This window comes from Colossoma macropomum, unplaced genomic scaffold, assembly GCF_904425465.1.
Source record: "Colossoma macropomum unplaced genomic scaffold, Colossoma_macropomum, whole genome shotgun sequence".
In the NCBI taxonomy this organism is placed as follows: Eukaryota; Metazoa; Chordata; class Actinopteri; order Characiformes; family Serrasalmidae; genus Colossoma; species Colossoma macropomum.
In genome coordinates this window covers 44,466,396-44,479,230 of record NW_023494789.1, presented here as the reverse complement: position 1 = coordinate 44,479,230, position 12,835 = coordinate 44,466,396, and the positions used below count along the sequence as shown (strand labels likewise).

At 39.2% G+C, this 12,835-nt stretch overlaps 1 protein-coding gene across 11 annotated transcripts in view; it reads right to left on the bottom strand.

The window, feature by feature from the left end:
• szt2 (SZT2 subunit of KICSTOR complex) overlaps positions 1-12,835 on the bottom strand; it is a 155,160-nt gene that overhangs the window by 41,743 nt on the left and 100,582 nt on the right. For all 11 annotated transcript variants that reach the window (XM_036571448.1, XM_036571458.1, XM_036571452.1 and 8 more), the window contains 4 exons: positions 12,641-12,762; positions 11,813-11,995; positions 3,218-3,479; positions 1,501-1,580 (listed from right to left, as the gene is read on the bottom strand). In XM_036571448.1, the coding sequence (XP_036427341.1) occupies positions 1,501-1,580; positions 3,218-3,479; positions 11,813-11,995; positions 12,641-12,762 (647 nt within the window). The remainder of the gene's footprint in view (positions 1-1,500; positions 1,581-3,217; positions 3,480-11,812; positions 11,996-12,640; positions 12,763-12,835) is intronic.

Genomic DNA, 12,835 nt, shown 5'->3' with positions numbered 1-12,835 from the left:
ACCCTAGCAACATATATGAAGACCACAGTATCCACCTAACAACACCCTATCAATCACCTGTAATACCACAGCAACCATATAACAAAACCAACAACCTAGCAACCACCAGAAATGTCAGAGCAACAACCTAGGAACCACCTAAGAACTGACAAAATATCTTGAAAAAACATCTTGCAAAACCTAGCAATACCACAGAATTGCTTAAGTTATGAAGTCACTCTTCATTTTCTTCAGGAAAGGCACTTTTTCTAGTTTAAAATGTAAAGAGTTTGGCTCCTGAGGCTAGGGTTACTCTCACCATGCTCTGTAGCAGGCCCGTTCAACAGGCTCAGATTTAAGCCACTCTAAAGGAGGGTTCATTATTGGGGCAGGGATGGCAAGAGCTTCAGTCATAAAGACGGCTTAACTAACAGTGCTAACACTGCGTCCACTCACTGTCCACTCTATTAGACCTTGTCAGTCCACCCTGTAGATGTAAAGTCAGAGACGACAGCTCATCTGCTGCTGCACAGTTTGTGTTGGTCATCCTCTAGTCCTTCATCAGTGGTCACAGGACGCTGCCCACAGGACGCTGTTGGCTGGATATTTTTGGTTGGTGGACTATTCTCAGTCCAGCAGTGACACTGAGGTGTTTAAAAACTCCAGCAGCACTGCTGTGTCTGATCCACTCAGGCCAGCACATCACACACTAACACATCACCACCACATCAGTGCTGTACTGCAGTGCTGAGAATAGTCCACCAACCAAATAGTACCTGCTCTATGAGGGTCCATGGAGGTCCTGACCACTGAAGAACAGGGTGAAAGGGGGCTAACAAAGTATGCAGAGAAACAGATGGACTACAGTCCATCTGTAATTGTAGAACTACAAAGTGCACCTATAGAGTAAGTGGAGCTGATAAAATGGACAATGAGCGTAGAAACAAGGAGGTGGTCATTATGTTATGCCTGATCAGTGTATGTATTATTTGACCCCACACCTTAAAAGATACACAAACAAAACTATGGGTGTGTGTATATGTGTGTATACAGTACTGTGTCTGGACATGATGAGCTGTTGCAGTAGCACCAAAGAAAATCACATGCTGGAGGTGTGATGGAGAATACTGATCACAGATTACCACTCTATCTCTCACTCCTGCACACACACACACTCACACTCACTCACACACACACACACACACACACACACACACACACACACACACAGACGCAGACGCAGACACACAGAGACAGATACACAGAGACAGACACACAAAATCTCTCTGACACTTTCTGTTCTGGCAGTCTTCAGCAGATCTTTAGTGCTGGGTCATTTCTCTTGACACTGTGAAGTATCTAATGTGAGCTTGACTGTGACAGAAAGTGAGTTTCGCTCACAGGCTCTGCAGCAGGAATCAGCAGGTAGAGCCCCAGAGGACTAAAGCCTATAGGGGGTACTCTAAATGCACAGTACAGAACCATGCTGAGAGGCTAACAGGTCACAGTAGGGGGACTTACAGAGATAGGCATGTTGGACTGGGCTGATCTCTGCTGCCACGTCACAAACAGGTTCTCAATCTTCATCTGTTTCTCCAACTCTGTAATAATAATAACAAATAATAATAACATAATATTTGTTGTTTTTTTATATTCATTAATGCAGTGTAGCACAAGATCATTTCAAAACATCATATAATGCAGTTGACCATGATCACAGACAAAATAATATAAAACAGGTGCATGAGTTAACACAAGATACACTACGTTCACATTATAAGTCATATTGCTTTTAGTCCTGTTTTTTCTCAAGGCCAATCTCCCTGTGATACAGAGCCATGTGAATGATCCTCATGTCATGATTAAAAAAAATGAACAAATTAGCAGCACAAGCCATCATGGCAAAGATCATTAGCTTGGAACAACTGATTAGAAGAGAGGGTGAAAATGGCAATACACATCAAAGCAGCATTATGCGAGAATCTGTATTTTTTGCTCTTGCGCTTCCTCTACAGTTGCAGTGTATATATTTAACTTTTATAGCACTGTTGTGAACACAGATTTTGCTGTGAGCCCCCCTCTTGTACATGCACATTTGTTGACAAGATTCTCCTTTGTGTGCACACGTGTCACACAGGCATATGGATGCGACAGATTACACTCGCGATTTCAGTTTGTGTAAATCTTTTGCGTCCATATACCTGCGTGATGCGTGTGCAAACGAAGGAGAGTCAGATTCTGCCAGCGAGACGGAATTCGGCACAACATCTGCAAAAAAACATCAGAAGCAATTAACCATGTTGACTTAAAGTAAAAGTAATTTAATAGGATTTTATTACAGGAGGTTGCAAAAAGGCTTATCTGGCATGATATTGACAAAGACTAACCAAACTTTTTGTCGTGAAATTAATTTATTTCTTTGCATGCTAGCCTGAAATGGGACTGATGTTAAAAACTTCTTGAGACAGGGATGACACAGATAAGGTTACAGCCTATGTCACAGTCTTTCATTAATAACATTGGTAGAGATATACACTCAGATTTTTGTTGTTTTCCTATTAGCCATAAGACTGTCTTGTATCTTTTTATCTCTCCTAGGTCTCAACAATGAGAAAAAGCCAGTGCTAGATTTACTTATGTCCGGTCTCTTGCTTGGTCACTCTGTCTTTTTCTCTTCTGGGTTATAATGTTATCTAAGATGTTCGAGTGAGAAGAAAAAAAAAGCAACTGGTTAATAATGTCTCAAAAAAGAACATATGTATCAGGAGGAGAAAATGAGGAGAAGGGATTTAAGATAAAGGCATTTTTGGGTATTTTTTAACATCATGCCATTTGTTTTGGCTTCTAGTTGGAGAACAAGTAGTAGTTGACCTGGGGTCTGTTTAATGAAGCAGGCTCAACTCAGACAGGCTTTCTGGAAGCTAGGAATACCCAATTATTTACCCTGGGCAAACAGCATGCCTAAATCATCACAACCATTCAGTGTAATTTTCCCCACATCATTTTGATTAGTAGGCATTGAAATGAACAATATCGCTGTGGTTTTATTTTCCTGGTCTGCAGAGAAGTACCTACTCTGTTGTAAAACTTAAAAAGTCCTGAAACTATTGCTTAAGAACTAAAAATAACCCTGGTTCCTCTGGTGGAAACACACATGAAAATTCCCGAAAAGGTTCCTGCAGTGGAACCATGCCTTATGAGATGTGTGTGAGAGCTGTGTGTCTGTATAAAGTCTCACCTCGGCGCTCTGCAGCTTTGACCTCCAGAAGCTGAGCTCCATGTCGGCCTACAATGTCCGCTCCTTCCTGATTGGCCAGCAGGCGTCCTGCACTCACGTCCCTCAGAGCCTCATCAAAGGGCATGAGGTCAGCAGGGAAGGGCAACGGGGGCAGCGCACGGGCACTGCCCAATCGAGTGGGGTCCTTACTGGGCACAGGGGGCACAGATACACGCAACAGAGCTTCAGCCTCCATAGAGGAGTTCAGGAATGGGTTAGGCTCCTGCAGAGAGAGAGAGAGAGAGAGAGAGAGAAAGAGAGAGAGAGAGAGAGAGAGAGAAAGAAAGAGAGAGAAAGAAAGAAAGAAAGGGGAAAGGAAAAGAGAGACAAAGAGAAAGACGAGAGAGAGGAAGAAATATAGAGAGGGAGAAGTACAGAAAGAAAGAGAGACAGAGAGAGCAACAAAGAGAGAGAAAAGGAGACAGAGAGACAGATTGTAATACTTTAAATAAAGATAAGTAATCAGATCACACAGTTTGCCAGAATGAGTAACCTTACTAAAAGAATTAGAAATGCTAATTGAGCGCAGGTTTTTAAAAGCTGCTGCAGGACCCGGAGGAATGCAGAGAATCAACTCTGGCCTTCCTATCCTCAACTCTCTTTCATGTAAATGATTGAAGCCTCCTTTTCAAAGAGCATCTCTAAAACACGTGGCTTTTCCACTGTTAACCCTTCAGCAGCCAACCAATAACAGTTTTTCAAACTCAGTTTGACTTCAGGAATGTCGAAAGAGATGCTGTGCATGAAATCTAGTACTACAGACTACACACTACATGCTGTAAGTATATAAGTACAGTGTTATAATGAATGTGGAACTTTGCAGACTGACTTAAAACTAGGCACTCTGCAAAATCTAAATGTTTGATAATGGAAAAGTAGGCCTGTCACAACTATTACATAACTCAATCCAAATTATTAGAGCTGACAGGTCTTAGCTTTCACAGTCTGCAACAAACAGAATGTAAACTGCATGCATTTTTAACAGTTGGGTTGAAAGCAGGAGCACATTTAGTGAGACACTTCATGAGTCTTACAAAACAAAAAAGTTATAGCCTCTGACTAATACTGTAACACCTTTAGAGGGCAGCAGTGAGAAATATTTGTTTGTGTATTTCCATCATTAGTTGGGAGCTACTAAGTATCAACATAAAAAAAAAAAATCAAAAGTTTGGCCACTTTAGGCTTAGTTGGCTACAATGGAAAAAATAATAAATTGTTAATCGCGAATTATTTATATGGCGCTTCATTATCAGCAAAAATTTCAATATCTTGACAGGCCCATGGAAAAGTTCAAACAGCTGGGCTGAGGTAAATTTTGAAAGCTTCTATGAGCGTTTAAAATTAAACATTTATCTCAGTGCAACAGTTACACACTAAAATCTAAAAAAAACTCTTTTCTTAGAATTAAGATACCAAGACACCAGTTATGAGAAGTCAAACCACTCATAACTTTGAGATTTTGTGAACGAATTGTGTCCAGTATTTTTGCACTTTTACAATTTTTACCAGAAAGAGTATATTATCTAGCTTATTGACTCTAGTTGACACCTGGCATTGGGCATGGCGACCTTCAGTTCATCATGCGGCTGATCTAGAGCATCCCATTTTATTAACAATGCTTATATAAGCTGTGTGTACAACTGAATACCTGCATTAGTAGTGGGTGCAGCTTAAAGTAGCTGAATTCACTAATTGAAAGGTGTGTCTGAATACTCCTGGACATGTAATTTTTGCACGTGGAGTCCATAAGATCCTAGTTTAGAGCATGAGCATGCAATTTCAGATGAAGTCTGGAGATAGAAGAGAGAAATATGGAGCTTCCTGCTAGACAGACAGTTCATTATCTCTCTTCATCAGGCCTAAGCCCCATGGAGTTCAACTCAAGCCAACATGGCTCCTTCCGTTCAGGCATCCAATTAAGAAACCCCGTGTCTGACCCAGCACAGCTTCAGAACAGGATTACATGCTTCACGCTGAAACGGAACAGGAGTACAGGCAGCTTACAGGCTCTTATGGCTTATGGGATGCCTGCTATGTCACCCCTGCACAACCTTTATACCCTAACTGTGCCACTTGTGGGAACTTTTGGGCGAGTTAGTGTTCGGCACAATGGCCAAAGTACTGCAGGGCGACTTGGAGGCCTCAGAGGATGTATGAGGGTTGGAGATATGCTGGATAAAGGCAGTCCAGATGACCCAGCAATGCTGAGCTGTATACCCATGTGCCAAAGCATGGGGTTGGTTGAGTTAGGGGTTAGCCAAAGGCTAACTAGCGCATGGACGCTTCCTCCTGGGAGTCTGACAGATGATTGGCAGCTAGGGCAAATTTTCTGCAGTGCTGGATCTGCCTTCTGTCGCTGCTTGTTAGCGGAAGAGTGATTAAACAAGTGAAACCATCGATGAGGAAAAAAAAATCCAGAAAGGACTGTGCTATTTTTCCTTCAGGCATGGTACGCATGTTTCGTTTCATTTCTCCTTCAGTGGCAGTGTTAGAAGTGTTCATCATCATAGCTCATTACGCTGAGAAGACCATGGTGAGAGACAAGAAAGTTAAAGGAAAAAAGAAAAATCATTAAAAGCAGTGATCCCTAAGAGGACACCCACAAGCGCATAAAGGAAAGGACATTTTCTCCAACTGTTGAGAGAACTAGCTGCCAAACTTTGAATATATAAGCCCATTACTGTGCTAATAACATCACATATGTTCTATTAAGTCCCATAGCTCAAGCCTTTACAAGCCAAACAGAAGCACACTGCATGTTCACCGTGTTGCAATTGTGCCTAGACCAATATAGCACAGACGAACAGCACTCAGGAAGCATGGGCTCATTAACTCTGTTCATGCTAACTGAAATTTTATCTGATTTCATTACATTTTTGCAAAGTATTTTGATACTGAATATTATTAATAATGCCCTGCATTAATTTCAAGAAAACTAAAACCTAAAATCCAGAGGCCATATTCATGAAAGCTTTCCCAAGAAAAAAAAATATGGAAGACTTTAAGACAAACACTGTTTACACTTTGTATTAACGTGTTTTCTGTGTGCTTTCACTGTGGGAAAAGTACAATTGGATCTCATCTGGTCACACTGGAAATGCATCTTAGTGAAGAGAGTAATCCAGCCAAAGTTTATCGAAATAAGATCTGGACACAAAGCACATATTAATACAAGTTCTCAAATATTCTCTTAAGAACATCTTATTTATTTTCTTGAGAAAATCATAATTGTTTTAATGTGTAGGATAGAGGTTGTCATGATGTTATCTGTCATGTATCATTCCATTTTACAGATGACTAGATACGAGACATTTTTGTTAGCCATTGATTTAGCTTAATCACTTCAACACAAAAGACAGCAAAGTGAAGGTAAAACAAAATCAAACCAAACGTTCAAAAAAATTTAGCCATCAAGAACTAGAAGTGATGATGGAGGAAACAGCCAAGAGGAAAACACCTCCTTTGTTTACCGTAACACGTATGTATGAAGCCCATTAGGAGTTACAGTTTAACAGACTTAAACTGCCAATTATTACGTCAAGAGTGAGACTGTCTTATGGTCAAGTAAAATATTTAAGAACAGTTTTTTCAAGAATACCATGTTTTTACAAGAAAGAAAAGGTTCCCTGCCTAAATCTTTAAAATATATCTTCAAAATAAATGACTAACGACAGAGTCTGCAAAAATGAACCCAACCTCACCATACACGAAATGATACACAAACTTCAGATCTTTTTTCACATTTTGGTACTTAGGTTGGCCGAATAATGACGAAGAACTGCTGCCGCACTGTCTGGTACGAGGAGGGATTCTCAACTTAGAATTCTCTGCTGGCAGCAAACACCCTTGGCCACCACCTCCTAAAATTAAAAAGTTGTCCAAAACGGCAAATTTCAAATTCTGAAAGGTGACAACTTTGCATGTATGTAACTACTTAAAAAAAACACATTTGCTTTTGCCTGTGCTCTCCTGCAATATTTACACAATTTTCACAATTGCAGGACATAACAATATAATTGCTACTATTTATTTCACTTTGTGCAGCCCTAACATTAAGCTGCTGTGAGATATTAGCCATTGCTTTCGTTCTGACGTCCACAACACCGAAGAAATGGTCCTTCTTCTTGGTTTTAACCACTGCAACAGAAGCTACAATACAAATCAATGTAACAGGACAACTCACAACAGCATTAAAGCAGACTGTCAAGGTATGTGGCTGTTTTATTTATTTTTTTGGTCCATAAGAACTTATCTGTATTATAAAGTGTATGTGGCTGGAAATGAGGAAGAATGTCTCCACCAGGCTTTAATCTTCAGAAAAGTGGAAAACAAGCATCACTCTGTATTTATAGTAATGATGCAGTGGATCGACATCATAGAGACAAACTCAGTGGCTAGATCAAACAAGCATGATCATTACCTACACAAGCAGAAAGGATTTAGCACAAATGCTACAAGAAGGCTTTGCAAAAGCCAACCAATCGAGACTCATTTTGCATAAACACCAGACTAGTCGTGTTTGAGCGGCATCATAGCAATGTGGTTTCTCAGTGTGCAAGCTCAAAATAGCACTAGAGTAAGTAATGTCAGAAACAATTCTCAAACCCAATAAACATGAAAAACACATGTGCATCCTTTTTATATTTTACCTTTAAAGTGACAGATTGAAAAAAATTAAGTTAGCATCACATAAACTTACCTCAAAATATTAAGTAAAATCTCAAATAGATTTGCTTTTGTGGTTTCTGGCACAGTATGACAAATGTACATTACACAGCTACAACAGCAGTATTAGCCATTAGGGCTGTGTTAAAAATATCGATATGGCAATATATCGTGGATAAGCTAGAGGTGATGCGCACATCGATACAGTGATGGCTGTTTTTATTAATTTACTTTTACACAGTGCATGTATTCACAAATTAAACTGAAGCTGCATTGAAATCTGACAATGTGATATTTGCAGTACCCTGTGTGAAGCAAACATGTGCTCTAATAGTTATGACTTTTTTGATTTTGAAACTTTGGTGAGGGTAGGGGCTGAGTTGTTTCAAAAGGACATTTTTGTGTGTGCACTTCTGGATGAGCTCATATCAGTTTATTTTATTTATTTATTTATTTATTTATTTATTTATTTATTTTAAATACCATTATAAACAAATATTGTATATTGTAGCAACTTGACTGTAGGTAAAAAAAACTATTTCAATGACCCTAAAGATATGTGACTTGATCATCAATAACCACAGTCAGATTTGAAGAAATATTCAAATAGAGCTAAAAACGATTAAAAACTCCATATCAGGACAAGGAGTGGCTACAATGACCATGATGAAGCTGAAGTTAGCTTCTTCTTCATATTTAATTTTTCTGGTACAGGTGTCAGAATGTAATGGATAAATAACTTAGGGTGGATTGGAAAATTCAAACACGAAGCTACCAAATAGAAAGCAAACTTTTACCAGCCTCGTTTTACCATGGTGGTGTGTTTGAGACCAATGCAAGTAAAAATCTGGTAAGTCATCCAAACATGCCTTACAGTTGGCAACGTATAGCCCTGTGGGGTGGCTATGACAGGTGGCAACAAATATGGTTTCTCTCTATTGGCATGACCTAGCTAACATCAGCTAACAGCAGTAGCTAGCCTAGTTATTTATACAGCCTTTACTAAACAATGTGACCTTGGCAAGATACTTACGTTGAGGCACTGGTGTTCGAAAGAAAAGTGTCGTGTAAAATCCTTATGTACAAGTATGAGCAAAACTGTCATTCTTCACTCAATAGTTAGCCTGTGCATTTTAGCATGTCTTGAAATGTAACAAATACCCCATCAGTGATTTCAGTGTTCGAATACTGGCACCTCATATGATTAAAACTGTGCATGAATACCTGTGCACAACCCTAACTGTATAATGAAGCATGCTGACAATACCTGGACTTAGCAGACTTCTTAATGCCTGAATTTTGCCTATTTTATTGGTGGGGTATAAGCTTCCACATTAGGCTCACAGCTCAAAGTAAAAAACTAAATATGCAAACTTCAGACACCGAACTTGTTTTGGCTAAACGACTACATAATAAGATAAAAGCAAAACTGTGCTGACTTTTTGCCAAACTATCACTTTAAGACATGCCGGTATTCTAGAAGCCAATGTCAAATACAGGAGACTGAGTGATTGGATCTATTATAACACAACATCTATTTCCCTTCCTTTTTCTGTCTGTGACTTAAAGACAAAACAAAAGGGAAGGAAAAGAAGCCCTGACAAACAGTTTATAAAAAGAATGGATGAAAAGAGGAGTTGAGAACGGAGGTCACGGAGCAGGAATCAGAGCAAATGATAATAAACAGAGAGAGAAGACATAGATCTAAACTAGGTCATGGCATTTGCTATCAAAGGCCACAGAGCAGTCTATCTGACACTACACTACACATTCCACCCGAGCCAGCAGAGCAAACACTCCAGCGAACAAAATGCATCAAAACTCCCTAACTGACACAACTGATCCAACACCTGGTAAAAGTGAAGATAGGTCTGTATACTATCTTTAGCGTCAAAGAAGCACCAACTTTGTCTGAGGTTATCGTGAGCACATTATCTAAATAAACAACCCAACTTCTGGACATCAGCTGACAACTCTTATTAAGTCCCTGTTCAACCTCTTAATGCTAAGGCAAAAAGACACTTTTTTTCTTTTAAACTATTATTCCCTTCTAATAACATGATGATTTAAACTTAATCCTAAAAGAAATCTGGAGGTGAAAATTTGACAACCTCCCCAACCAATCCCCCAACGCTGTGCCGCACACTCTTCACTTTAATTATTAAGGCACTGTATACATATCATTTTAACTTTATTTATTACTGTCACTGTTTAAAAATACCCACTGTTTTTTACTTCTTTATTTGCTCAGTCAGTTTATGTGTGTATTGATCACAGCACTCAGTAATAATCCAAAGAATCAGAAATAAGTGAATTTTTATAAATTTGTTCTGCATGCCAATGTTTAAATGTACTTTAAATCTTCGTCTTATATAGTGTGCAAAGAACACTCTTGCATGACCAACTGTTCTCTGTTTTTAAGGAAGTAAACTGTTTTTATTTATTGTCAGCTTTTTCCATTGTTCAGTGGCTTGGCCCAATGTGTCCTGAAGTGCAGTTCTGGCCAAGAATTTCTTTTCAGTGTCATTTAATGTAAACTGAATGGACACTAACATTTTCCTACATTCAATATAAATACCAGTAAAACCTTAACATGGAGCTAAATATGGCACCAGGCTTAGGACTACACACCTCTCTATTCCTCGTGCTGGATTATAATGAGATCAGAGAAGGTAAAAAATTGTATGTGAGCATGGATTTTTATGAAGAAGCACTTGAATGTCACTTGATTGACAAACAAACAAACAAACAAAAAAAACAATATATGTGTGTATGACTTTACCCTAAAAGCTTCCAAAAAAAAAAAAAACAACCACCACCATCTGACTCCAAAAATACATCCTGACATTTTGGTATGCAATCTTCAAAAACAACTGACATCTGAATCAATATAAAAAGAAAAAAAGGACAGTGACAGATGCTGCTGAAACTATTTCTGTTCAGGCACTTTACAGGGATGCATAAACAAGTTCAAGGTGTTTTTTAGAAAAGACAAATAAAACACCTTGATACAGTCGCTCTGGACATGGTGAAAGGCTGGAAAGCTGTTTGATTTTAGGTCAGCTTGTGGCCAGCATGCTGGAGGGGAGAAAGGCCAGCTGTTAAGACATGTTGGTGTGTGAGTACAGTGTGCTAGCAACTAGTTACCAGTATATTTCATTTCTTAGTGGCCAAACCCCTGGAGCGGTGACAGCTGTCTTTCACACTGATGTTGTGGAACCTCAGGCACTGCCAGGGTTCAATGTGCAGGACACAGTTATACACACAGTCAAACACACAAACACACATGCGTACATACACACTTTAAACCCCTACTGATGTGTACACTTCAGTCTTGACAACCACCGACACAGCTACTGTGGATGATGCAGAAATGCAACAGCAGTAAAATAAATAAATTAATTAATAAATACATAATCTACTTAATAAAAAATAGTACAATATGTTCTTATTATTTTATTTAAGAATATATTCTTAATATCTTATGTCAGACTATAAAATTCCATCACTACTAACGCACAATTAGTGCTTATTTGCTAAATTTAACAAACGTCATGTGAACTACTTAGAAAGTCCGCAAAACATGAAATTTGACCAGTGGTATGGAAGCTTTTGCACATGACTATATATATGCAATGATCATTATTTGTTTCAATAATCTATATGAAAATACAACAAAAATCTTGCAACCCAGTTTCAAAATAACACTATGTCCATAGTTCTCCAATTAGACCATTAATATACAGTGAAAAAGGGAATTATTTGTGTCTTTCAGCTGACTTTCCTCTTAACATGGTTAACTGAGCTTAAGGGACAAGGTTAAGTTTAGGTAGGCATGAAAGTATTTAGCTACGGGAACAGTTTGTGTGGGTGTGCATGTGTAGCACTGACCTGTTTGAGATCCTCTTGTGCGGGTGTATCTGTGAAGCAGTAATGGTGAAACAGGCCCATTTTCTGACTCAGTAGGCAGTGCACTACGTGGGCTCGAGCATTCTGCCACTGCACCAGCCGCACCAGGTCACGATTTAGAGACGCCCCCAGATCCACTGACCAGTTATAGGTGTACAAAGTCAACTATAGCCAACAGAGACAACAAACACACATCGTTTTCACAAAAGTAAGTCAAAGCACAGTCGTCTACATCAGAGTATGGGTGCTAACAATGCAGTCTAGTTCAGTGGTTCTCAAACATGTCTCCAGGGCTCTCCAGACAGTCCACATCTTTGCTTTATCCCCAGGCATTGTGAGTTATGCTGAGACTGTCTCTTCAGGGAACTATTTAAGTGGAAAGTAAAAAAAAAAACATAACTGTAAACTAAGCTTTAGACTTCAGGATTTTCGCTTTCAAAGTTTTTGACGGTTGCGAAATTAAAATGTAGATGTTTAGCTTTAAATTTATCCCTTAAGCATTTATGCAAGTGGCCACAGGACCTGTTGCAATTTGAAAAAGTCACAACATTGGTTAGAAAAACTGTAATTAAATATTTTCTACAAATTATTCTTCCCTATGTTAGTGTATGAATTTGTTCACTTGAATCACAAATTCTGTTCCCAATTCCAACACAGCATGCGTCTTCTCTGCTCCATCTCATCTGAGTCTTATCATTAGGTGATTATCCAGGCGTATTTGAGCATGGAGAGCTACAGGAGGAGCTACAGGAGGGACATCATCTCTATCAGCAATGCTGAGTGTTAAATATGTTTCACTTCCCTCCTCACCTTTTTATCCACTATATGCATGTGCAGAAACCTCTGGCGCGGGGCCACACCTCTCCAGGACTGACCGGGGCTCAGCCAATCACTGTGCTCCAACGCCTCAAACCTCTGAAGCCCTTTATGAGCTATAGTGTGAAACAGAGAGAGAGGGAGAAAGAGAGAGAGAAGAAGAAGATGATACAGATGAAGGAAGAGAGG